The sequence below is a fragment of the Saccopteryx bilineata genome, chromosome 1, assembly GCF_036850765.1.
Source record: "Saccopteryx bilineata isolate mSacBil1 chromosome 1, mSacBil1_pri_phased_curated, whole genome shotgun sequence".
Taxonomy (NCBI): Eukaryota; Metazoa; Chordata; class Mammalia; order Chiroptera; family Emballonuridae; genus Saccopteryx; species Saccopteryx bilineata.
In genome coordinates, this window is record NC_089490.1 from 158866845 (window position 1) to 158892914 (window position 26070).

Genomic DNA, 26070 nt, shown 5'->3' on the forward strand with positions numbered 1-26070 from the left:
ACTAAAGTATCCTTTATTCTATTATCGTCCTATCAGCTTTATTATTTTTATACCAGAACTTTGAAATATTAATGCCCTAGATTAGTAAATAAAAAACTAAAAAAGAGATCTCAGTGCAGAAAGTACATTTAATAAATGAAAGCAAAAACCAAAGATCAGGGGAGAACCAAGAGGGCAAGACAAGTCTTAATGGAAAACGTTTCGAAATACCCAAAGAGCTGCTCTTTGAGCCATATTCTCTCAGCTTCCAGTGACCATATTTAAAAAGCACATCAACCAGGAAAGACCAGGGAAGTTTAATGTTTTAAAAGATAAGCAAATGTAGACTTATTTTGTACTGCATAGTGCTACGTTAAATAGATCCATTAACATACAGACTATTTAAGAAAGATCATTAATAACAGTATCGGTCACTCTACCCAACTTAATACTAGATATAGGAGTTTATAGCATTTTATTGCTAGTGGTTTAAATCTCTAGGAATGGTTCAATACTTGTTTCTTAAACTTTATAAAAAAACTCACTACAATATCAAATGTTGATCATAAGGATACATAAAATACCTTTATAATAGAAATAGTTTTCAAATATTAACAAGGTATTTTGGCTCTAAAATAAGCCACATTCAAAGAGTCTAATAACTATGGATTATCACACTAACTACATAAATGTATCATAGAAAGCAGAACAGTTATATGCATGAGCCATACTTGAAGCTCAGGTAGTCATAAATATGAGGTCACTGGACATCTATTTCCAAAGCTTCAACAATGTGTGCAGCAGAAGGCCGATCTTTAGGATCTTCATTAGTGCATACAGAGAAGAGCTCAATCACCTTCCGGTACGTTTCATCCAGTTCTTCCATATTAACAGGTGGCCTGGTTCCCAAAGCTGCATAGTATGCTTCGTCATCGAAGTCACTTTCATCAAAAGTTTTATCTGCACATGAAGGAGTTTGAAACAAATACCACTTTAAATCGTGGAAAAATTTATCAACTACTCAAACACCCTTCTGAAACAAGAATTTGTCATCCAATATACTTTTCATCATACTACAAACTCAATTGTCCTGCAATGGTGTAGATCAGGGGTAGTCAACCTTTTTATACCTACTGCCCACTTTTGTATCTCTGTTAATAGTAAAATTTTCTCACCGCCCACCGGTTCCACAGTAATGGTGATTTATAAAGTAGGGAAGTAAATTTTATAAATTTTACTTTATAAAATTTATAAAGCAGAGTTACAGCAAGTTAAAGCATATAATAATAATTACTTACCAAGTACTTTATGTCGGATTTTCGCTAAGTTCGGCAGAATAAATCTTCATAAAACAACTTACTATAGTTAAATCTATCTTTTTATGTATGCTTTAGCTGCTCCGCTACCGCCCACCACGAAAACTGGAACACCCACTAGTGGGCGGTAGGGACTAGGTTGACTACCACTGGTGTAGATGGTATAGATTAGCTATTGTCATGGATTTAATCCATGGTTATCAACCCTTACTATTATTGTTTTCTAATCTTTTCAGGCCATGGGAGTTTTTAAGGTAATTCTTTGCTTCTCTGAATTTTGTCAATTTATCTGTTCTGAATTAATTTATCTCATTTGGATGAAATTAAACTAAGATGGTACCAAATAAGTCAATCAGCATTAATATAATCTATATAGCTCATTCCATTAAATCAAACACCTTGTTATTTTTTAAATTAACAGAAAAATAAGATATTATTTTATAAACTAATCTTATTTCAAACTATACAGATTAAGATTTATGTGAAAAGTATATAATTATACCTTCATCATCATCATCATCTGAAAGAGTAATGTGTGGAATAGATAAAGTCAGCATTTCCCACAGAGTAAGGCCAAAGGCAAATATGTCTGCCTTGTCAGTAATAATACCATTCTCCTCCAAAGCTTCCTTAGGTTTCCAAGGCTCAGTGCCAATATAACAGGCCTCGGGATCAGTTACTGAAACAAGTGAAAAACAAGTAAAATTGTCATAAGGGCAAGCACTGGAAATCACTAAGAAAGACATAAAATCCCCCCTGCTCCCAAAAAATATGGGCAAATGATTTGACAGGTAATTTAAAAGTTATTAAACTCTGGAACTAGACTGCCTTGCCTGGGGTTCAAAGACATTTGCATGCTGAATTACCTTAAGCAGATCATTTAATTTCTGTGCCTGTTTCTTCATTTTCAAACTACGTTATTATTAAGCTGAGACAAGTACCTTTCTATGCTTCTCCTGATTGCTAAATCAGGGAAAAGGGAAAGGGTCAAATCACATTTTGGCTTCTGCTCAGGAATGACAAAGATCCACTCACATTTCCATTTAAATTTCAGTCAACTTGTCGATTTCAATGAAAAAGCCAGCTAAAATTTTGATTGGACTGGACAGAATCTCTAGATCAATTTGGGAAGAATAAATATCAGTATTGAGTTTGCTGACCCACAATCATCTTTCTCCACTTATACCTTATTCCATTCTCTCAGTGATGTTTTATGGTGTTCAGTATATAGTTCAGACTTTTTCGTTAGGTTTATTCTGAAATATTTTGTTTTGGTACTTGTAAATAGAATTATTTTCATTTTCCAATTATTAACTATATATAGGAATATAATAGTTCACTTATTAATTCTAGCTCTTTTTAGATTGAGATTTTCTCCTTAAACAATCACATCAATTGTAAATATGAACAATTTCCTTTCCTTTCCAATTTTATGCCTTTTCTCTTGCTTTAATAGTAGGACTATAGGACAGTATTAAATAACACTGTCCAGAACAGGAATGCTGACCCTGTCCTCTATTTAAGTATAATGTTGCCTGTAGGTTTTCCTGTAGATACCCTTCTGAGGTTAAGTTCCCTTCCATGTCTATTTAGCAAGTTGGTTTTTTTTTTTATCGTGAATGGAAGATAAGATTTTTGTCAAATGCTTTTTCTGTATCTATTGAGATAACTAGTTTTCAGATCTGTTAATATGGTGAATTGTGTTGACTTTTAAGTATTAACTTGTCTTTCCTAGGATAAACCCTAGTTGCTCAGATGTATTATGCTTTTTATATACTGTTAGATTCAATTTCCTAATAATTCTGTTAAGGGTTTCTGTAACTATGCTTATGAAGGATTCTAGACTATGATTTTTCTTTATAATGCATATATCAGGCTTTGATATCAAAGCTATGCTGGTCTCAGGACAAATTGGGCAGTGTTCCTCGCTCCCCTATTTTCTGAAAAAAAATTGTATAAAATCAGTGTCATTTCTTCCTTGGATATTTGATAGAAAATAACTGTGAAAACATCTGGGTTTTGGGTTTCCTTTGGGGAATGTTTCTTTCATATAGGGCTATTTGGATTTCCAATTTCTTCCTGTATCCATTTTGGTAAGATGTATTTTTTTAACTGATTTTTTTTAGAGAGGAGAAGGAGAGAGAGAGAAATATCAATTTGCTGTTCCACTTATTTATACATTCATTGGCTGATTCTTATATATGTCCTGACAAGGGATTGAATCTGCAACGTTGGTATATTGGGACAATGCTCTAACCAACTGACTACCAAGCCAGGGATCACTTTTAAACAAACAAGCAAAAAACAGGGAGCATGTTTAATGAAAACTTATCTTCAGAACTAAAGACCTGCTTTGAGAGTCTCAAGAAACTCAAAAAAAGGGGAGAAAGAAGAAAACTAGTATTTGAAGAAGAGGTCTGAGAAAAGTAAGAATCGAGAAACTGAGGGTTCCAGTCAATAAGCACTCATTCATTTGTTCAACATTTTGTTGGGTATAGTTAATAAGAAAGTAGGCTTTGTTTGAAGACTAAGGGAGAACAAAGATGCCAGATCAGGTCAGCACCCAGCATCATGTGCAAGCATAAATCTCTACTACAGCCTTTTTACTTAACTCAGCTTTAGGACAGTCATGTCCAGTATAAGCTCCCTGAAAGTCTTCCCTTGTACCACCTTACTCCTAAGAGGCACTAAACAGTATAAATAACTAGGTTAGAGTCTACAGACATGGTCCACTTGGCACTGCCTGGCAATAAAGGATTCTTATGCCATTCTAAGTCAAAGTACTACAGGGATCTGCCAGGCTGAAGAGCAGCTTTCTAGAATTCTGGGTCTAATATATCATTTCCAGTTGAAGACTCTAGCAACCACAAGTGCATTGCTTATCAGTCTGCTTACATTTATCCAAGTTTGTGATTAGAATTTAAATATAATGAAAGCAGTTCCCCGATGTTGCTGATTAAGTTTGCTCCTCTATGAAGATGCATTGTTCTGACAAGTTTGATGAGATCATAAATTAATGGTCAGTCATTCCTTTTTGTCAATACAGAAACAATATTATTTTATTGCCCTTAAATAAATGCAAAGATCTTGCCTGACCAGGCAGTGGCGCAGTGGATAGAGCGTCGGACTGGGATGCGGAGGACCCAGGTTCGAGACCCCGAGGTCGCCAGCTTGAGCGTGGGCTCATCTGGTTTGAGCAAAGCTCACCAGCTTGGACCCCAAGGTCACTGGGTCGAGCAAGGGGTTACTCGGTCTGCTGTAGCCCCACGGTCAAGGCACATGAGAAAGCAATCAATGAACAACTAAGGTGTCGCAACGAAAAACTGATGATTGATGCTTCTCGTCTCTCTCCGTTCCTGTTTGTCTGTCCCTATCTATCCCTCTCTCTGTAAAAAAAAAAAAAAAAAAGCAAAGATTTTAAGCGAACACTACCTCAGTTCTCATGAATACTATCTCATTAAAAATGAAACTGCGGCCTGACCAGCGGTGGCGCAGTGGATAGAACGTCGGATTGGGATGCAGAGGACCCCGGGTTCGAGACCCCATGGTCGCCAGCTTGAGTGCGGGCTCATCTGGTTTGAGGAAAAAGCCCACCAGCTTGAACCCAAGGTCGCTGGCTCCAGCAAGGGGTTACTCGGTCTGCTGAAGGCCCGCGGTCAAGGCACATATGAGAAAGCAATCAATGAACAACTAAGGTGTTGCAACGCGCAATGAAAAACTAATGATTGATGCTTCTCATCTCTCTCCGTTCCTGTCTGTCTGTCCCTGTCTATCCCTCTCTCTGACTCACTCTCTGTCTCTGTAAAAAATAAATAAATAAAAAAATTAAAAAAAAAAAAAAAAGAAACTGCGGCCTGACCTGTGGTGGCGCAGTGGATAAAACATCGACCTGGAAATGCTGAAGTCGCCGGTTCGAGACCCTGGGCTTGCCTGGTCAAGGCACATATGGGAGTTGATGCTTCCAGCTCCCCCCCCCCCCTGTCTTTCTCTCCTCTCTAAAAAATGAATAAAAATAAGTAAATAAATAAATAAATAAAAAGATTTCATTCCTTTGCCTGACCTGTGGTGGCGCAGTGGATAAAGCGTCAACCTGGAAACGCTGAGGTTACCGGTTCAAAACACTGGGCTTGCCTGGTCAAGGCACATATGGGAGTTGATGCTTCCTGCTCCTCCCCCCTTCTCTCTCTCTCTCTTTCCCCTCTCTATAATGAATAAATAAAATCTTAAAAAAAAAATGAAACTGAAGCTGTTGTTCATCCTTCAATTCTCAACTTACCATTATTGATTTTAAGACCTTTCTCAGCATCTAGGCTGAATAAGTAGCACTGCTGTGTTTACATAATTCCTTGTATCATAATGGTCATTTATTCTAGTGATATTGCTCAAGAACTACTTTCCATCCTAGATTATGAGCCCTAAAAGGGTAAGGACCAGGTCTACCCCATTCTCCTCTACATATCATTTTTTATAAAAATTTCCTGATGATATTTGAAAATGCATCCTCAAGGATAAACTCCGCATTCACTTTGACACTCGAAATTAAAATAGGCCATATCAAAATATAGTCCCTGGCCAGTTGGCTCAGCAGTAAAGCATCAGCCTGGCATGTGGAAGTCCTGAGTTTGATTCCCAGTCAGGGCACACAGAAGTGCCCATCTGCATCTCCACCCTTTTTCCTCTCCTCTCTGTCTCTCTCTTCCCCTCTTGCAGCCAAGGCTCCACTGGAGCAAAGTTGGCCGGGGAGCTGAGTATGGCTCCATGGCCTCCGCCTCAGGTGCTAGAATGGCTCCAGCCCCAATGGAGCAATGCCCCAGATAGGCAGAGCAACACCCCCTAGTGGGCATGCGGGTGGATCCCATTTGGGCACATGCAGGAGTCTGTCTCTCTGCCTCCCCACTTCTCACTTCAGAAAAATACAAAAATATATATATATTATAGATTTGAGACTTATTCATTCATTCATTTCTGCTTTCTAGGGAGCTTCATTCTTTTTCCTGATTTGAGTTAAATACTTAACTTCTTTAAGGTTAAATAATGAAATTTTCCTTTGAGTAGCTTTTGACCTTATCAAATAGCTTTTGATTTGTTATTATACTCTCAATGTTTTCTAAATATTTTATAACTGGAATTTGATTTCTTCTTTCAGCCAAGAATCAATCAGAGTATTTTAAATTCCTAAAAAACGTAACTGTTCTTGTTTTCAATTGTGTTATTAGTGTCTGGATGTATAAAACTGAGGGCACGAATGTTGGCCATTAAACTATTTCTACTTTTTTGTAAACAGGTTTTCCTTTGTGGAAAACCTAACTATGTGGTCACTTTTAATAAAACTTTTTTTAAGATTTTACTTATTGATTTTACAAAGAGAGAAGGGAGGGGTGGAGCAAGAAGCATCAACTCCCATATGTGCCTTGACCAGGCAAGCCTAGGATTTCAAACCGGCGACCTCAGCATTCCAGGTCAATGCTTTATCCACTGCGCCACTACTGGTAGGGCCTAATAAATAATCTAATGCATAGATATTGACCTTATTATCTACTTAATCTTCTACATCTCAGTTTTATCTATTTGCTTTATCAAGAACTGAGAAAATTACGTAAAAAGTCCTTTTTTTATTCTTTTTGACAAATTCTTTTATTTTCTAATGTTTCAAATTTGTAGCAGTTATTTAGCCTGAGGGTCCATGACTTCATTTATTTTGACTTTTTCCTTCAATTCAACTCATAGGTTTAAACTTTAGAAATTGCCTGACCAGGTGGTGGCACAGTGGATAGAGCGTCGGACTGGGATGCGGAGGACCCAAGTTCGAGACCCCGAGGTCGCCAGCTTGAGAGCGGGCTCATCTGGTTTGAGCAAAAAGTCCACCAGCTTGAACCCAAGGTCACTGGCTCCAGCAAGGGGTTACTCGGTCTGCTGAAGGCCCATGGTCAAGGCACATATGAGAAAGCAATCAATGATCAACTAAGGTGTCGCAATGCGCAATGAAAAACTAATGATTGATGCTTCTCATCTCTCTCTGTTCCTGTCTGTCTGTCCCTGTCTATCCCTCTCTCTGACTCACTCTCTGTCTCTGTAAAAAATAAATTAATTAATTAAAAAAAAACTTTAGAAATTAAGGTGTACATATGTTCTAAACAGCATTCATATAAAGAGGAAAACTTAAATGTTATTTATTAAATATGTTGAAAGCAGCTTTCTCTTTGAGGCTGTCTCTTGGTTCTCACTAAGAATGTATCTTTATTCCCCAGGACAAGAATGATCAGTTCTTACAACAGAGAGAGCAGAATGAGTGGGTAAGACGGGGAATAAGCAGAAGCCTGGCCTTTACCAGCAACCCCTCTCCTACTTCCATTCCACTTCCTTCTTCCATCAGTTCCCGAACCTTATCACTACACTGATGCTAAACGAATTCCTTCCTAAAACCGGATTAACATTTTATTTTCTATCCACAGGTCTTCTACCACTTATCCCAATCTAGGTTAAAAATTGTTCCCAAAGTTATCTTCAGTTAAAATATATATTAATAAGGAAACAATAATTTATATAGTATATGTGGCAAGAGGAGGGCTGGAGGCTGAGTGAAAGAGACAGGAGGAATACTTTTTATTGAACAATTCTTTAATTAATAGTTTTTGATTTTTGAAGAATGTGATCTTATCTGTTTAAACACATAAAAATTAGAAATTTAGAAATTATGTTAAAAAAATTTTTTTAAAGTAGGATACTACTCACCTGTCATATTTTCATCCAATGGTAAAGAGACTCCTACATCACAGATTTTAATTGTTTCAAAATCACCTTTAATTACAACATTTGAAGATTTTATGTCTCCGTGAAGCAATTTCTTATCTTGGTGCAGATACTAAAATTGTAGAAGATTTAATAAATCTGAGCAAAAATACAAACTATATAAAAATATATACAATAACCTTTAAGCAAATATAATTTGAACCACTTCCTAAACTAAAAAATTATATCTGTCCATCATTTCAAATTACTTGCAGCTAGAGATGGAAGCATCCATGTTATCTGCCATACCAACAAGAAATATAGAAGATTAATTGGAAACAGAAGTCTATTTATAGACAAACTTAACTGTTTATTTACAAACCCATCTGAGATACTTTTATACCAGAAGATGCTACAGCAGATAACAAAATATACCACAATTTTACTTGAGGCTAGAAATTTTTAGGAATGATTTTGGAATCTCTTCACAATGAGGCATATTTTCTTCAAGCAAATTGAGATAATGCAAAATAATAGATGACTCAGGGCTACACATAACTCACAAGATGAAGCAGAAGTATAATCTAAGACAGAGGTCCCCAAACTTTTTACACAGGGGGCCAGTTCACTGTCCCTCAGACCATTGGAGGGCCGGACTGTAAAAAAAACTATGAACAAATCCCTATGCACACTGCACATATCTTATTTTAAAGTAAAAAAACAAAACGGGAACAAATACAATATTTAAAATAAAGAACAAGTAAATTTAAATCAACAAACTGACCAGTATTTCAATGGGAACTATGGGTTTGCTTTTGGCTAATGAGATGGTCAATGTGCTCCTCTCAATGACCACCAATGAAAGAGGTGCTTCTTCCAGAAGTGCGGCGGGGGCCGGATAAATGGCCTCAGGGGGCCGCATGCGACCTGTGGGCCGTAGTTTGGGGACCCCTGATCTAAGACTATATTTCGTTTTACACATTAACCCTTTCTTAAAATTGACAAACAACAATATTCATCCATAATCCATAAAAATGTCCTATAAAACTTATTTTTTTATCAGCATTTGAGCATCTAATCTGTGACCGGGTTTGAAAATCACACAGAGACAATTCTTGGAATGTAATTTGAAACTCACTGTGCTTACTTTAAGTATTGCTCATCATAAAGAGAATATGCTAGAACATATTTATAACATCCAATGGTAAAGACACTCCTACATCACAGATTTTGTTTCAAAATTACCTTCAATTACATTTGAAGACTTATTAATTCCATTATATATAAATTCAAAAACACTTATTAAATAATTTAAATTATTTACTTTATCCTCTCCGTTTAAAATTGGTTTTTCTACACACATTTTAATATATAATTAGAAATATCGCCTTTCTCCAGTTTCATGAATCAATTTTATTTCAACTTTAGATGTCAACTTTGACATCAGTATCACTACATGATCTGCTTTTGAGTCACACCACAGTTTTCTGGGGCCATCAATACTTCTGTTATTTGGAATATAGAATTCTTTTCATTTCTTAAACTATGTCTGTCAAAAAGCACAAAAACTCGTTTGCATAAAATTGAGAGCACTTTTCATTTGTGCTATAGATGACCATTCATGATGCCCAAAACTTACCCACAAAGCAATCTTTAAGTGGCTTGTTTACATCAGTAAGGAGTTAGGCTATACTCCCAGGAATAATTATTAAATTTGTGTTAAATATAATAACTTTATAGCTTAATCTAATATGTAATCTCTGTAAATAAAACCACCTGACTTATTTCAGGCTATGCAAAGGCCTCAAACAATCAAATTTGTTGATCAAAATAAGGAAATATTTTTCCCTCTGCAATATAAAAGATTCCATAAGACAACTTTCATTTAAGGAAACCCCTTCTTTTGGAGGGAAAAAGTTCTACCATCTAATTAGGTATATAAAGTATTTTATTTTTTTTAGAGAGAGAGGGAGGAAGGGAGAAAGAGAGAGACATCAATTTGTTGTTCTACTTATTTATGCATTCATTGGTTGATTCTTTTTTTTTTTTTTTTTTTGTATTTTCCCAAAGTTAGAAGCAGGGAGGCAGTCAGACTCCCACATGCGCCCCACCGGGATCCACCTGGCATGCCCACCAGGGGGCGATGCTCTGCCCATCTGGGGCATTGCGCCTTGCAGCCAAAGCCATTCTAGCGCCTGAGGTGGAAGCCATGGAGCCATCCTCAGTGCCCAAGCCAACTTTGCTCCAGTGGAGCCTTGCCGGCGGAAGGGGAAAAGAGAGATAAAGGAGAGGAAGAAGGGTGCAGAAGCAGATGGACACTTCTCCTGTGTGCCCTGGCGGGGAATCCAACCCAGGACATCCACACAACATACCACGATCTACCGCTGAGCCAACCGGCCAGGGCCTGATTCTTTTATTTGCTCTGAATAGGGATTGAACCTGCAACCTTGGTGTATTGAAACAATGCTCTAACCAACTGAGCTACCCAGCCAGGGTGTGTTTCATTTTTTTAATGTTTCATAAAAGTCACATAAAATGTAATGACATAATTACCTTTAACCCTCTTGCCATGTTCAAAGCAACTTTTAAAATTACGGCTGCTGGAAAAGGACAGTGGCTATCTTTATTTCGTTCTTCTATTAAGTCATTTAGAGACTTTTCACCCCCATATTCCATAGCAAGACACAGACTACCATCACTGGCTTCTGTGAAAGCACGATAACCTTAAAGAAACATAACATTTTCTTACTTGAATAGGGAAGAACAACAGTACTTAAGTTTTTTATAGTACGGTGACTGAAAATGGACCTGGATTAACACTGACAAATATACAATGAAACAGCTTTATTTACATAACTAATTCAGTAGATCTAATTTAAAATGCCTTCAGTGTTTGCAAATAGTATCACAAATTAAAATTTTTAAGTACTTTATGCATTCCTAAATATAATGGTTCATGAGCTCTATAAATATGTATTAAAAATGAAAATAAAAAAATTATCTCAATGAAGGTCATTTTATATGTCTGAATTCTTCATGACTGTATCTATTCCCATAAAGTTTTAAATATATACTTAAGCATCTAAAAATATTATGGTAAATACTAATTTTTATTTTACACTGTTCACATTAATTTGATTCTTACCAAACTCTGCCACCGTCCTCTCCCTTTTTATTACTGAAACTGGTTAAGAGATTATATAAACTGTTTCTGATAAACAGAATAATATACCAGGCACTGCTACCAAGTAAATTTAAACTTACCTATAATGTTTGGATGATGAAGGCTTTTCAAAATCTTAGCTTCATCAGTTAGTCTCTTTTGATACATACTTTGATAATGGCCATTACATCTAGAATTAATCTTCTTCACAGCCCAAGGAGAATGAGACATGCCTCTTGGCGATCTTTAAAAAAATAATAATTTATCATAAAATTTATAAAGACTAACAACCATAATACATTTCAAACGACTAACAAGAACTTCCAAATTTTGAAAAGAACTTGACAGTAATCTGTTGCTTTTTAAAAAAATATTTACAAATTTTATACCCTCAAGCACTCTGCTACATTTCCTTTTTAACTGGGAGATAAACAGCTGATACATCTATTGAACAAAAGTGGTCTGTTATCTATTGCTGGAAGGGATAAAAAGAGAGCTAGAAGAAAAAAGATGAAATTTTCAACTTTAAGATTAATATTTTTAAATTTTCTATTCAAGCATGTTGCACTACCAACCAAGTCAAACATTTAACTATATGTACCAGAAGAGAGTTCTAGAATGCCAAAGTAACAAACATTAATGTCTTAAAACAATTTAAAGAGACATACCAGAAATATTAGGCCCATATATAATCATCCAAAGAATAGAAGACTATTCCTCACCAACAAATATTTTGCCTCTCCACTAACCAGTCGACCTTATACCTTTCTCTGCATCCTCAAAGACATGAGCTTAAAGCAATGATACAAAAGAGAAAAAAAATGTAAGTTGTCTATTTTCTAAGAATATCAGCCATTTTCCTATTTAAAGTATGTTTTGAGACCTAAATAAACAAACCGATAAAACAAAGTCAGAGAAAGGTTTACCCGATAAGGTAGCCATTTATCTATGAGTATAGCGAATTAAGAAAGACAAAGTAGCCCTGGCCGGTTGGCTCGGTGGTAGAGCGTCGGCCTGGCATGCAGGAGTCCTGGGTTCGATTCCCGGCCAGGGCGCACAGGAGAGGCGTCCATCTGCTTCTCCACCCCTCCCCCTCTCCTTCCTCTCTGTCTCTCTCTTCCCCTCCCACAGCCAAGGCTCCATTGGAGCAGAGTTTGCCCGGGCGTTAAGGATGGCTCTGTGGCTTCTGCCTCAGGCGCTAGAATGGCTCTGATAGCGACAGAGCAACGCCCCAGATGGGCAGAGCATCGCCCACTGGTGGGCATGCTGGGTGGATCCTGGTCGGGCGCATACGGGAGTCTGTCTGACTGCCTCCCCGCTTCCAGCTTCGGAAAAATACAAGAAAAAAAAAAAAAGAAAAAGAAAGACAAAGTACATGCAACATACAGGCCTGAAAGAAAGAGAGCCTCAAAAGTTCAAGTTTATCTAGAGGAGCATAACAAGAAGCAAGAATCCAGATAACGGAATGATATCCTCAAAATTCTGGAGGAAAATGATGTCCAAACGAGAATTCTGGCCCAGAAAAACAAAAAAAGGCCATTCAAGTTTGAGGGTAAAATGAAAACATTTTCAGAAATGCAAATTCTCAAAAATGTATCGCTGGTGTATAGGGAGCTGCCAGATGTCCTCAAACAAAACATGATATAAACCAAGAAATAGTAAGACATGAAAGACAGAGGATCCAATTCACCAGAAACGCAAAGGAAACCTCCAGGTTTGCATCGGGATGGGATGCAAAGAAAGGGACACTATACTGGTAGGATCAGGCAGGAGCTGCTCTTTTCCAATTATTAGCTGTATGAAGGGTTTTGATTAAGTTACACACAGTATAACTTTGTTAACACACTTTACACTTTACATTTAAAAACAGTTTTTATAAGAAGTAAAAAAGAAACTAGCCATGAACCCACAAGAATGTTTTTCTTTTAAAATAACTTAGACAAGAGTTTTTAGGCACTAAAAAAAATGAATCTTCACAAAACAGCATATTAACACAGAGGTTCTTTAAACTGCACAAATGCTTCAAGAATACCCACTTACATAATATTGCTATGCCAATCTCCCTTCATTAGCTTTTTATTAAAGAAAGCAGTTCTGTCTAGAAACAACATAAAACTAAAAACATGCTGTTTGGGTCAGGCTAATTCCCTTTCCCTTTCCACACAAGCCAAGGAAAACTTGTAAGGTAAATTAGGGCTCCTTTAATAATCCATCAGGAGAAAAACTAGAAGAAAAGTATACCGGGTAGAGTTCTGGTAGTTATACAAGGTTCTAAGACAGGCATATAGCAACCAGGTAGGACCAGGAATATACTTCAAATCTAAATATTTAAATTTTCATAGTCTTTTGTCTCCAAGTACAGTGCAACTATGGTTCCATATAAAAATGTTAATCTAAAATCTTTTATTTACCTTTTCATAAGGTAGACATTGACCCCTGTGCCATAGCCAAGCTTCTGCATAAAAGGAGAGGCAGGAATATTTATACATGGAGTTGAACCTAATACTAAACATCAGAAAGAAATAAAAAATAAAATTAGTATTTGAAAAGGCCTCTACAAATGTATCCTAACATTTGCAACATACTTTAGTTAAGAGTATTAATTGGCCTGACAGGTGGTGGCACAGTGAATAGAGCATCGGGATAAGATGCAAAAGACTCAGGTTCAAAACCCCAAGGTCATCGGCTTGAGCACAGGCCAATCGGCTTGGGGAGGGGGCACTGGTGAGCATGGGATCATAGATATGAATGACCCCATGGTTGCTGGCTTGAGCCCAAGGTTGCTGGCTTGAGAAAGGGGTCACTCACTCCCCTGTAACCCTCCACCCCCCATCAAGGCACATATGAGAAAGTAATCAATGAACAACTAAGGTGCCGCAATGAAGAATTGATGCTCCTCATCTCTTTCCATTACTGCCTGTGTGCCCGTGTCCCTATCTGATCCTCTCTCTCTTTCTCTCTCTCTCTCTCTCTCTCTCTCTCACACACACACACAAAGTATTAATTGGCACAACATTTTGAGAGCCATCTGACACTATTCATCCTAATTTTAAATGGTGACCCTTTGACCAAGTCTACTTCGGGTGCTCTTATCTTAGAGTAACACTGAAGCAGCGGTCAGCTTATTTTTGTATGGCCCACAAGTTAAGAATTGTTTTTTAAAGGGTTGATTTTAAAAATATAGTAAAAAAGAATGTGCAACAGTCCCTGTGTGGCCCACAAAGGCTAAATTACTTACTCTCTGGCCCTTTACAAAGAGTGTGCCAACATTCATAGTACAGTATGTGCCCAAAGACATCACACGTACTCATGCATGCCAACATATATATTTGAATATTGGGATTCACTTTTCTGGCTGAAGAAAACAAACCTAAAAAACCCTGAGTAATCATTAATTATAATTATAGTATATCTACATTACAAAGCATTATACAGTTCTTATAGAAGAGGAGACAGAGGAGTCCTACTGTTGCTAATAAATAATTAACTGCTCCTGGAATTGTCATTTAGGAAACCTGACAAAATATGTTTTCATATACCTGACAATGGGCAGAGCAGGACTGTGATCTCTGAGAGAGAGAAACAGAGGTGAGACCTATCACTGCCCTAACTTACTGCTTACAGGCAGTTTCCAGGCCCAAACAAAACATTCCAAATAATACCAGTCACAGTCCAATATCCCTCATGAACACAGAAAATATTAGCAAATTAAATCAAGCAATATACAAAATATATCATGACTAAATTGGTTTTACCCCAGGAATGAAATGTTGGTTTAACATTTGAATATTAACACAATTTACCATTTCAACAGACAAAAAAAAGAAAACTATCCCAAGAGATTCTGAAAAAGCTCTTGACTAAGTTCTACACACATTCATGCTAATCAGGCAGAAAAGAAAATTCCTCAACCTGGTACAGGGTACCTGTGAAAAACCTACAGCTACTCCGCTGGGGATGTTGATGGGGGAGGGGAAAGGGAAATCTGTACCCTCCGCGCACCGCAATCACTCATACTGCTCTAAAAATATTATATTAAAAAAACAAACACCTACATCTAATAATACTTCATGTGAACAGGGCAAGGATATCCACTCACACCTCCTATTAAAAAATATGCTGGGGCCTTAAGGAATGAAAAAAAAAAGTAAAGTAATACAGATTAGAAAAAAAAGTAAAACTCTTTACATTATCAACTTTGTACAATATCCTAAGCAATCTATTAAAAAGCTACTATAATAGAATTTAGAGTTTAGCATGGTTGCAGGATACAAGGTCAATATACAAAAATATATATATTAGAAATGCATGAGCCTGACCAGGCGGTGGCACAGTGGATAGAGCGTCAGACTGGAATGCAGAAGACCCAGGTTCAAGATCTCGAGGCCGCTGGCTTGAGCAAAGCTCACCAGCTTGGACCCAAGGTTGCTGGCTCGAGCAAGGGGTTACTCGGTCTGCTAAAGTCCCACGGTCAAGGCACGTATGAGAAAGCAATCAATGAACAACTAAGGCGTTGCAACAAAAAACTGATGATTGATGCTTCTCATCTCTCTCCATTTTATAACTTGGACCATTTTTTTTGTACTGTGTGAGGTAAGACTGATTTGCATATCAGTGTCCAAGTGTTTTTATTTGTTGAGATTATCCTTTGTCCTTTAAATTGCCGTGGAAAATATTTTTCCCTCACAAAAGTAATGCATGTTTGAGAGGAGGGAAATGTAAGTAGTTCCTTAATGGTTTAAGTTGATTCTTCACCGGGAAGAACCTTCAAATCTATTACAATGACAATGAAATTAGGCCAATTGGCTCAGCAGAATAAGCTCAGTGATAGAGCTTTGGCCCAGTGTGTGGAAGTCCCGGGTTTGATTCCTGGTCATGATTATCTGCTTATCTTCCCTTCCCCCTTCTCTCTCTCCCCCCCTCTCTTCTGCAGCCAAAGCTCAAATGAACAAGCTGGGGCCGGGTGGCTCCATGGCCTTGCCTCAGGCACTAAAATAGCTCAGTTGCTGAGCAACCCCAGATGGGCAGAGCATCAGCTCCAGATGGGGGCTGCCAGGTGGTATCAGCCAAGGCACATACAAGAGTCTGTCTCTCCACCCCTCTGCCTCTCACTTGATAAGAAAAAAAAGACAATAAAACTAGCTTACATTTGATCCCAGGTCAGGACACACAGGGGAAGTAACCATCTGCTTCTCTACCCTTCCTCCTCCCCCTTCTCTCTCTCTCTCTTTCCCACTCTCTCTTTTTCTCCCACTCTCTCTTCCCCTCCCATAGCCATGGTTCAATTGGTTGGAGTGAGTTGGCCCTAAGTGCTGAGAATGGTTCCATGGAGCCTTTGCCTCAGGTGCTAAAAATATCTAGGTTGTTGAGCAACCAGCAACAGGGCCCCACGTGCACAGAGTATTATTGCCCAGAGGGGGCTTGCCAGGTGGATCCTGGCCCAGGCACATGCAGGAGTCTGTCTCTGTCTCCCCTCCTCTCACTTAAAAAAAAAAATTAGCTCACAGATGACCATATCCTGACCTAATTTGTTAAGATCAACATTATAAAGAAGACTTATTCTAAAACTGAATATGATAATATAGCATCAAACTACAATAAGACAGTTCTAATAGCAATAGCAATAAAAGGTTTTATAACTATCTTACCAGATTTTCTTCTTTCAGATAATTTGCATGGTGTCTTGAAATTATTGATTTCTTCCATTGTAAGAATCACTCTAGGTCCTATGATAAAAATAAATCAAAAGTTACACTGCAGTTATAAAACTCTCTCATGAAGAAAAGCTTCCTATAATACTATCACTCATGTTATCATGTAAGCATAAAATTTGAGAACTGAAAAGTACCATGGCAAATATTTAAGTCCAATTGTATTTACAATGACAAAACTGAAACCCAGAGATGTATCATTACCTACCCAAGGCCATATTATTAGTAATAATTGGGGTTTTTTTCTTAATTAAAAATATAGCCTGACCAGGCGGTGGCGCAGTGGATAGAGCATCGGACTGGGATGTGGAGGACCCAGGTTCAAGACCCCGAGGTCACCAGCTTGAGCCGGGCTTATCTGGCTTGAGCAAAAAACTCACCAGCTTGGACCCAAGGTTGCTGGCTCAAGCAAGGGGTTACTCGGTCTGCTGAAGGTCCGCAGTCAAGGCACATATGAGAAAGCAATCAATGAACAACTAAGGTGTTGCAACGAAAAACTGATGATTGATGCTTCTCATCTCTCTCCGTTCCTGTCTGTCTGTCCCTATCTATCCCTCTCTCTGACTCTCTTTCTGTCCCTGTAAAAATAATAAATAAAAATAAAAAATAAATAAATATATGCACGTGGTTAAAAAAAATAATCACCTCGCACAAAAAGGTAAAGAGTAAGTTTCCTTTTCACATATCCTAGAAGAACAAGGGTTAACAGGTCTTTTATACCCTTTAAGGAAACTGTCTATGCAAATAGCATTATTCATAATAGCCAAAAAGAGGAAACAAATAATCAGATGATAAATGATTAAACACAATATGATATACAATACACAAAACAGAATATTATTCAATAAAATATATATTCTATACAATAAGTTATTATCAGTCATAAAAATAAAGTTCTGATTGATATATACATCATCAATGAACCTTGAAAACATTACGCTAACATTAAGCCAAATACAAGCAGCCACATATTTAATTCTGTTAAAACCAAATGTCCAAAATAGGCAAATTAATAAACAGAAAATAGATTAGCAGCTGCCAGGGCCTGGGATGAATGGAGGATGTGGATGAATGGAGGTAGTGTGTGCAGGGCTTGTTTTCAGGGAGATAAAAATGTTCCAAATTAGATACTGGTTGAATATATTCAACTCTAGGTTTGAATATGTCACTGAATCATATACTTGTAAAGGGTCAATTTTATACCATGTGAATTATATTTCAATCAGCTATTATTAAAAACTGTCTTGCAAATAAAATATACTTATTGCACCTACATGCAAGTTCATCCAAACTTTTTATTTCTTCTGTACATTTCGTTAAGAATACTTTTTCGCCTGACCAGGCAGTGGCACAGTGGATAGAGCATCGGACTGGGATGCGGAAGAACCCGGGTTTGAGACCTCGAGGTCGCCAGCTTGAGTGTGGGCTCATCTGGTTTGAGCAAAAAACTCACCAGCTTCGACTCAAGGTCGCTGGCTCCAGCAATGGGTTACTCGGTCTGCTGAAGGCCCGCGGTCAAGGCACATATGAGAAAGCAATCAATGAACAACTAAGGTGTCGCAATGCGCAATGAGAAACTAATGATTGATGCTTCTCATCTCTCTGTTCCTGTCTGTCCCTGTCTATCCCTCTCACTGACTCTCTCTCTCTGTAGGAAAAAAAAAAGAATACTTTTTACAAAAATTTTAAAAATTACATTAGTTTTTATTTTTTTTTAAAGTTAGATTTCATATTATTAGAACTGTACTGTAAAGCAAACTGTTCCTACATGTCTATAAGCTCATTTGGTTTGTCTATAAAAAAATATTGGGGCCTGACCAGGCGGTAGCGCAGTGTATAGAGCGTCAGACAGCGATGCAGAGGATCCACGTTCGAGACCCCGAGGTCGCCGCTTGAGTGCGGGCTCACCTGGTTTGAGCAAAAGCTCACCAGCTTGGACCCAAGGTCGCTGGCCCCAGCAAGGGGTTACTTGGTCTGCTGAAGGCCCGCGGTCTAGGCACATATGAGAAAGCAATCAATGAACTAAGGTGTTGCAACGCGAACGAAAAACTAATGATTGATGCTTCTCATCTCTTTCCGTTCCTGTCTGTCTGTCCCTGTCTATCCCTCTCTCTGACTCACTCTCTGTCTCTGTAAAAAAATAGTCTTTCTTGGCCCTGGCCGGTTGGCTCAGCGGTGGAGCGTCGGCCTGGCGTGCGGAGGACCCGGGTTCGATTCCCGGCGGCCGGGGCACGTGGGGGAGGCGCCCATTTGCTTCTCCACCCCCACCCTCCTTCCTCTCTGTCTCTCTCTTCCCCTCCCGCAGCCAGGGCTCCATTGGAGCAGGGATGGCCCGGGCGCTAGGGACGGCTCGGGTGCTAGGGATGGCTCCTTGGCCTCTGCCCCAGGCGCTGGAGTGGCTCTGGTCGTGGCGGAGCGACCCCCGGAGGGACAGAGCATCGCCCCCTGGTGGGCAGAGCTTCGCCCCTGGTGGGCGTGCAGGTGGATCCCGGTTGGGCGCAAGCCGGAGTCTGACTGTCTCTCCCAGTTTCCAGTTTCAGAAGAAAAAAAAGAAAAAGAAAAAAAAACTTAAAAAAAATAGTCTTTCTTTAAAAAATAAAATAAAATTGGGAAGCAGAGAGAATATTTTCAGTTTTTGTAGAGCCCTTAGCATCTTTAAAAACTCTGGGCCAAGAAAAAAAGAAATCATCTCAAAGGCCCAGTTCTAATTTTCTATTAATAAGAAGTTTGTTCGTTTTTTTTAAATGCAGCTACATCACCTTATTCAGGCTCCCCTGAATATAGAACACTGAAGATCCCCTTTTCATGAACTTCTAAACCACTGTAGGACTAAACAAGTACATAGATAAGCAGATGAAAAAGGGACCACATACTAAACCTGACAAGCTCAGGGGAGGCATTGGCCTGTCTTACAAACTCAGAACCCTAAGGTAACCACATAGGAGGAGGGTCTGAAATTAAAACTTTTCAACTAAAAGCAGTTTACAGCAGCTAATCATGCCCTAGTCTTATATTTGTCCCTAACAAAGGTCAATCTTTACAGTAAGTGAGCCTGTCTGTCATCTTTATACAGCTATGATAAATACCTAATAATATACCTTTGGAATATCAAAGTAACTTCTCTTTTTCTGGACCCCTCAAAGCACAGCCACATACCAGAGCAGAGACTATAGATCCCTCACCGTTATTAACATGTTAAGTGTTAACTGTTAGCTATCTTATACCCACCTATGTAAAAAGTATCTACTATTCCCTTTACATTTTATCCAACCCCAGAGATTGTTGTTGCTTTGCTTTCTCCTGCCTCCCTAAATCTGTCACCAATGAATTTCATAAAACCCCCTTATTCTTTCCCTTCGATTCTGACATATAAAATAAGTGGTAAAACTGTCATTTCCTAGCACATTTTCTCAATCCGTTGAGATTTTGCTTCCTAGCAATCATCATCAGTTTGGGTCAAATAAACTCATAAAAATTCTTACACGTTTGGATGTTTCTTATGTTGAGAGATACTACTGGCAAACCTAAGTACAAATAGCCAGTAGAAAAAAGGAAAAACAAAGACGGAGAGAAGCAAGCAAAGATAACTGGAAAATGGCCCTGGCCAGTTGGCTCAGTGGTACAGCATCGGCCTGGCGTGCAGGAGTCCTGGGTTCGCGTCCCAGGTTTGATTCTCGGCCAGGGCACACAGGAGAAGCGCCCATCTACTTCTGCACCCCTCCCCCTCTCCTTCCTCTCTGTCTCTCTCTTCCCCTCCTGCAGGCGAGGCTCCATTGGAGCAAAGTTGGCCCCGCCACTGAGGATGGCTCCGTGGCCTCTGTCTCAGGTGCTAGAATGGCTCCTGCTTCAATGGATCAACTTCCCAGATGGGCAGAGCATCGCCCCCTGGTGGGCGTGCTGGGTGGATCCCAGTCGGCGCATGCCGGGGTCTGTCTGACTGCCTCCCCGTTTCCAGCTTCGGAAAAATACAAAAAAAAAAAAAAAAAAGGATAACTGGGAAAAGATAAGCAAAAGAGAAAAAATGCAAATGTATAAGAATGGGAAAGTTCTAACCAGATTATTTCTAAGGTCCTTTACACTTTACACCCTCAGTAAGACTCCTGGGGGTTAGAGGCACTCTAATTTTCCCCCTAATCCAGGAGTTTCTAGAGGGGCTGGTTGTTAAATCCTTCTTCCACCTGCGCAGCCAGCTCACCTGAAAACCGTAAGTAACATTAGTTGAGGGGTTCAAAATAGGTAACTGTGCTTCGCACTCCTTTCTCATTCTCCAACCCCTTCCATTGTCACCAGGAATCCTTCACCGTTCTAGCCTCCCTTAAGAGCTGGAGCTGAGACGCACTCGGCTGAAGTCGTGAACTGTCTCCGCCAGGTACAAGCCCCAGTGCTGGGACCTGGTGACAACTAAGGTGTGTCTCCAGCTTTGCACCCGGCCTCCCAGTCTGCAGCAGTAACGCCATTTGTAAAACAATGGCAGCCTGCCACATCAGGGGTTCCCAGACTTGCCCAAACGTCGTATTCTCCTATAGAACTCTCATAAAAAGCACAGGCAGCCAGGCTTCGCTTAGAGAAGGCGCGGTTCCTTTCCTGACATCCTCCCCTACCCCGTGATTCAGATGCGCACTCGAGCTGGGGTCGCAAAGATGAGTCCTAAAATAATTCCCAGTTTAACTCTGTATGTCCAACGTCTTCCTCTTTTCCTTCTAGGCCTCGAGCTGTCCCGACAGCAAACGCAGAGACCTCGGCTGGAGGTCCGAGGGGGCGCTCGATCCCCCACCAGGCCCTCGCGCGTCAGGGTCCCGAGAAAAGCTCCCCTTACCAAAGCCGCCCGGCGCAGCAGTCACACTCCAGGTATAAAAAGAGCCGGTTGACGAGAGATCCAAGCCGAGGCTGTCTTAAAAACTGGTCCCGAGTGGCCGCCAACAAGCACAGGCCGCTACCTTACCTTCCCAACCGCCAATCAATATATCCACAACTGTCTCTTCGACTAGAGATCCTCCTGGCTTTCAAAAGCGCGCGCACCACCCTACTGTTGCCCGCGAACTACGGGGTGGCGCGAAGGACAAAACTAGCCGTATTCGCCGGTCCTTTTTTTTTTTTTTTTTTTCCCGGTCCTCTTTATTGATTATTTTACCACCAAATAGGAATATTTTAAAGACAAATAAAAGGAAGGAAAGCCCAGGACATAGTTGACTTTTTTTATAGCCACTGCCAGCACTTCAGAGGAACAACTCTGGTTTAAAAGAATATATATGTATATATACCTGTATTTAAGGCTGAAATCCTTCCCCAATTATAAATACTTCACTCAGAATATGTAATGATTATGATATAAAATTTTATTACAAATTTATTTGGCCTTCAAACACTATAGCTAAAAGTGCATTAGCCTAGAGTAGCAATAATTTTTGGCTGGGAAGAAAAATAGATATTTAGAAATTCTGCTAACTTGTAATTACCACTTTCAGCGCAATATTTGTTCAATTATTCAACAAATATTTATAGAGCATCTACTATGTTTCAGGTGTGTATTGAATGCCCATCGCATAGGAAATGCTGTAATAGTCAATATAAGAGATACAATGGTGATTAAGTCACAGAAGTCCTTCCAGCTTGGTAGGAGCTTAGACTCTGTAGAGAGTGGGGACAGGTGGGGAAGTGCCGGGAGAACAGAAACACACACACACACACACACACACACACACACACACACTTCATGATACAAAAGAGATATTTATGTAGGTGGCTATGATCATATACTTCACTTCCCAAACCAGGAAACTATGGCAAAGAGTGATTAACTAATTTACCTAAAGTCACAGAGCTAATAAATAGTAGAGTCAGAATTTGAATCCATGTTGAGCTTAGACTTCTTCTTTAACAAATGTGCTCAAAATCTCTTCCATCTGACACATACCTCTCCACCTCCAGAGCCTTCCCATTTTTGGTCGCCCTCTTCTGAGTATAGATGGTCACATTGCACATTCACTTTATTCTCATTCTAATATTTTTGTGGAGGCATAATATAGACCTCCTCATCTCATAAAAATATCTTAAATTACCTGACCTGTGGTGGCACAGTGGATAAAGCGTTGACCTGGAAATGCTGAGGTCGCCGGTTCGAAACCCTGGGCTTGCCTGGTCAAGGCACATATGGGAGTTGATGCTTCCAGCTCCTCCCCCCTTCTCTCTATCTCTCTGTCTCTCTCCTCTCTCTCTCTCTAAAATGAATAAATAAAATAAAATAAAATAAATAAAAAATAAATTAAAAAATCTTAAATTTTCTATGCTTTTTATTAAGTCTTATATTTTTACAAGCCCTCTATTTTCTATTCTTACTGGCTGCTAAAATCCTACCCAAAGCCAGAAACCAAGAGCTTCTTAATTAACCACTGTTTGTGAAAAGAAACTCTGGGGAGATGAGGATATTGACACAGGTGTAAGATGAGGCAGAAAATATTCACAAGAATGAAGATCCTTGGGTAAAAACACACTCATAACTGTTCTGTTCCCCATCTTAAATTTCCTTTTCTTCTTATTTTTTAACTTTTAATTGATTTTTAAAGAGAGAGAGAAAGAGAGTAGAGAATTAGGAAGCTGTAACTCAGTTGCTCCCCAAATGTGCCTTGACAAGGCAAGCTTAGGGTTTTGAACCTGCAACCTCAGCATTCCAGGTTGATGCTTTATGCATTGCGCCACCACAAGTCCTGTTCCCCATCTTGTAAACATAAAAGTACCACCCAAGATTATTATTATTTTTTATTGATTTTTTTTAGAGAGAGAGGAGTGAGAGAGAGAGACACAGAGAGAGAGAGAGAGAGAGAGAGAAGGGGGAGGAGCAGGAAGCATCAACTCCCATATGTGCCTTGACCAGGCAAGCCCAAGGTTTCGAACCGGCGACCTCAGTGTTCCAGGTCGACGCTTTATCCCACTGCGCCACCACAGGTCAGGCAACCCAAGATTATTTATAAAAACATCAAAACTCCACAAGCTTAATGTTAGTCAAATGTCATCATTAATCTCAAAACCTTGCATATCAGTTAGTTGTCATGGGAAACAGCTTCCAACCTGAATCAGTAATTTCTCCCAGTGTGTATATGGCCTGGATTCCTTGGCTTAAGCAAAACAGCCCCAAACTCTGTATTTCTCTCTTGGCTAGTTGTGCCCACAGGAACGTCTGCATCATCACCTTTATGATATTAACTGCAACTTTTGTTCCATTTGGGGCCTCCCCTTTGGACTTCCAAGAGTCTAGTTTGAAGAGGGAGAGAATATTAGCATTTTTCCTCCTCTTTTCTACTACTATTATATTTGAATTCTCTTTGAGGTCATATATATATTATTGATTGGCTAGATCGCTAGAAGAATAGTTAGAACATTTAGGGAAAAGAAATAAAAATATTTTATTTTCAAAATTTTATCTTATTATATCTGTATATTCAACCAGTTAACTCAACATGTTCATAGGGTACTACTACTCAGGCATCTTGAGCTATTGAGTCCACAGCTGAGGTTGTCTGAATACACCCCCCACCTCCCCACCTCTCCAACCATGCTTCTCTTCTGGGTCCCAGTTTTAGTGAATGGTACCTCCATTTATCCACAGGGCATGAGCCAGGAGTTTCCCGTCCCTTCACCCATCCAGAGTTCTGACCCTTACTCATGCATCTCAAAAATCCTTTTTCTCTTCCCCATCTCACCTTCCTCTGCTTTGCATCATAAATTCTCACATCTCACTTTTGATGACTTCAGTAGCCACATTTGCCCCCTGAGTCTGGTTTGTCCTCTCCTCCAGTGATTGCCACATTGCTGCATGGTTAATCTTTCTGAAATGTAATCTGGTCAGATCACTCCCTGGCTTGAAATCCTTCAGGGCTCCTCATTAACTTCCAGGTTTAAAAAACAAACAAACAAACAAACAAACAAACACCTCTTAGGGTATGACCCCGAGTGTCTCCAGCTCCAAATCTGGTCTCCAGTTATACTGAGTCAATGGAAGTTCCCAGAGCGGTCAGGTTTTCTCATGTGTCCAGCACACGCACGCATTCCCCCTCTGCCAGAAAAGCCCTTCCCCCTCTTTCTAACTGGATTAGCAGCTCCTCATCCTTCAATGTGAAGCTCTGAATGCTGAACAGTGAATATGATATGTGAAAACTTTGTCTTTTGCACCACCATGTACTGTGCTGCCTGCCCCAGACACTCCGTCTAACACCCTCAGTCTAGGTTATTCCTCCCCCAAGATCGTAGAATGCTGTCCCTTTTCCTGTCCCATCATGTATCCCTATGCACTGGAATTTTCTGTCTTTTCCCTGGAGTGTCAGCTCTATATCAATCCCCTACATGCTTAAGTGAGTGCTCAGAAATGTTTGGTAACTATGTAAGTGACAGGAAGGATAAACATCATTGCATATAGAATTCTGTCCATCCTTCAGTGACAAAGAATATGCCATTTGGGGGAGGGGAGGGAGGAGTAAGTGAAGGTAGGCAAAGGAGGGAAAGTGGTGATGGAAAGAGACTTTGCTTGGGACGGTGGGTGTATGATGCAGTGTGCCGGTGATGTTTTATGGAGTTGTACACTTGAAATCTGTGGGAGACAGGCTGTAAACTGACAAAATCCTTACAGCCTAGGGCTTAGTTTAAGACTAAGTTCTTCTCCAGCCTTCTAATACTAAGATCTTTCACATACCCCTATAATACTAAGATCTTCTCAATATCCTTCTCAAAACTAAGTTTTTCCCCACATCCTTGACTGTTGCATGATGTAGGGTGGTGCACTCTTATGAGGAATCCCATTTATGCCTAAGATAAGTGGCTTTGTGTCAGAGACTTCATTATTTGTATATTGGCTTAAAGGCTTTCATTGTCTATGCCAGGGATCCCCAAACTACAGCCCATGGGCTGCATGTGGCCCCCTGAGGCCATTTATCCGGCCCCCGCCGCACTTCCAGAAGGGGCACCTCTTTTATTGGTGGTCAGTGGGAGGAGCATAGTTCCCATTGAAATACTGATCAGTTTGTTGATTTGAATTTACTTGTTCTTTATTTTAAATATTGTATTTGTTCCCATTTTGTTTTTTTTACTTTAAAATAAGATATGTGCAGTGTGCATAGGGATTTGTTCATAGTTTTTTTTATAGTCTGGCCCTCCAACAGTCTGAGGGACAGTGAACTGGCCC

The 26070-nt window shown here is 39.5% G+C and overlaps 1 protein-coding gene across 2 annotated transcripts; it reads right to left on the reverse strand.

Annotated features, from left to right (window-relative positions):
• On the reverse strand, positions 1–21882 carry PBK (PDZ binding kinase). Of its 2 annotated transcripts, XM_066253408.1 has the most exons (8): positions 21715–21882; positions 16836–16913; positions 13599–13692; positions 11289–11431; positions 10578–10747; positions 8028–8157; positions 1798–1974; positions 2–939 (listed from the first exon to the last, which is right to left on the reverse strand). In XM_066253408.1, exons 2-8 carry the CDS (start codon positions 16891–16893, stop codon positions 740–742), a joined length of 972 nt encoding a protein of 323 aa, XP_066109505.1. In that variant the 5' UTR covers positions 16894–16913; positions 21715–21882; the 3' UTR covers positions 2–739. The 2 variants fall into 2 exon arrangements, with proteins under 2 accessions (XP_066109507.1, XP_066109505.1); XM_066253410.1 differs by lacking the exon at positions 13599–13692 and having other exon boundaries at positions 1–939.
• Positions 21883–26070: the final 4188 nt, after the last annotated feature.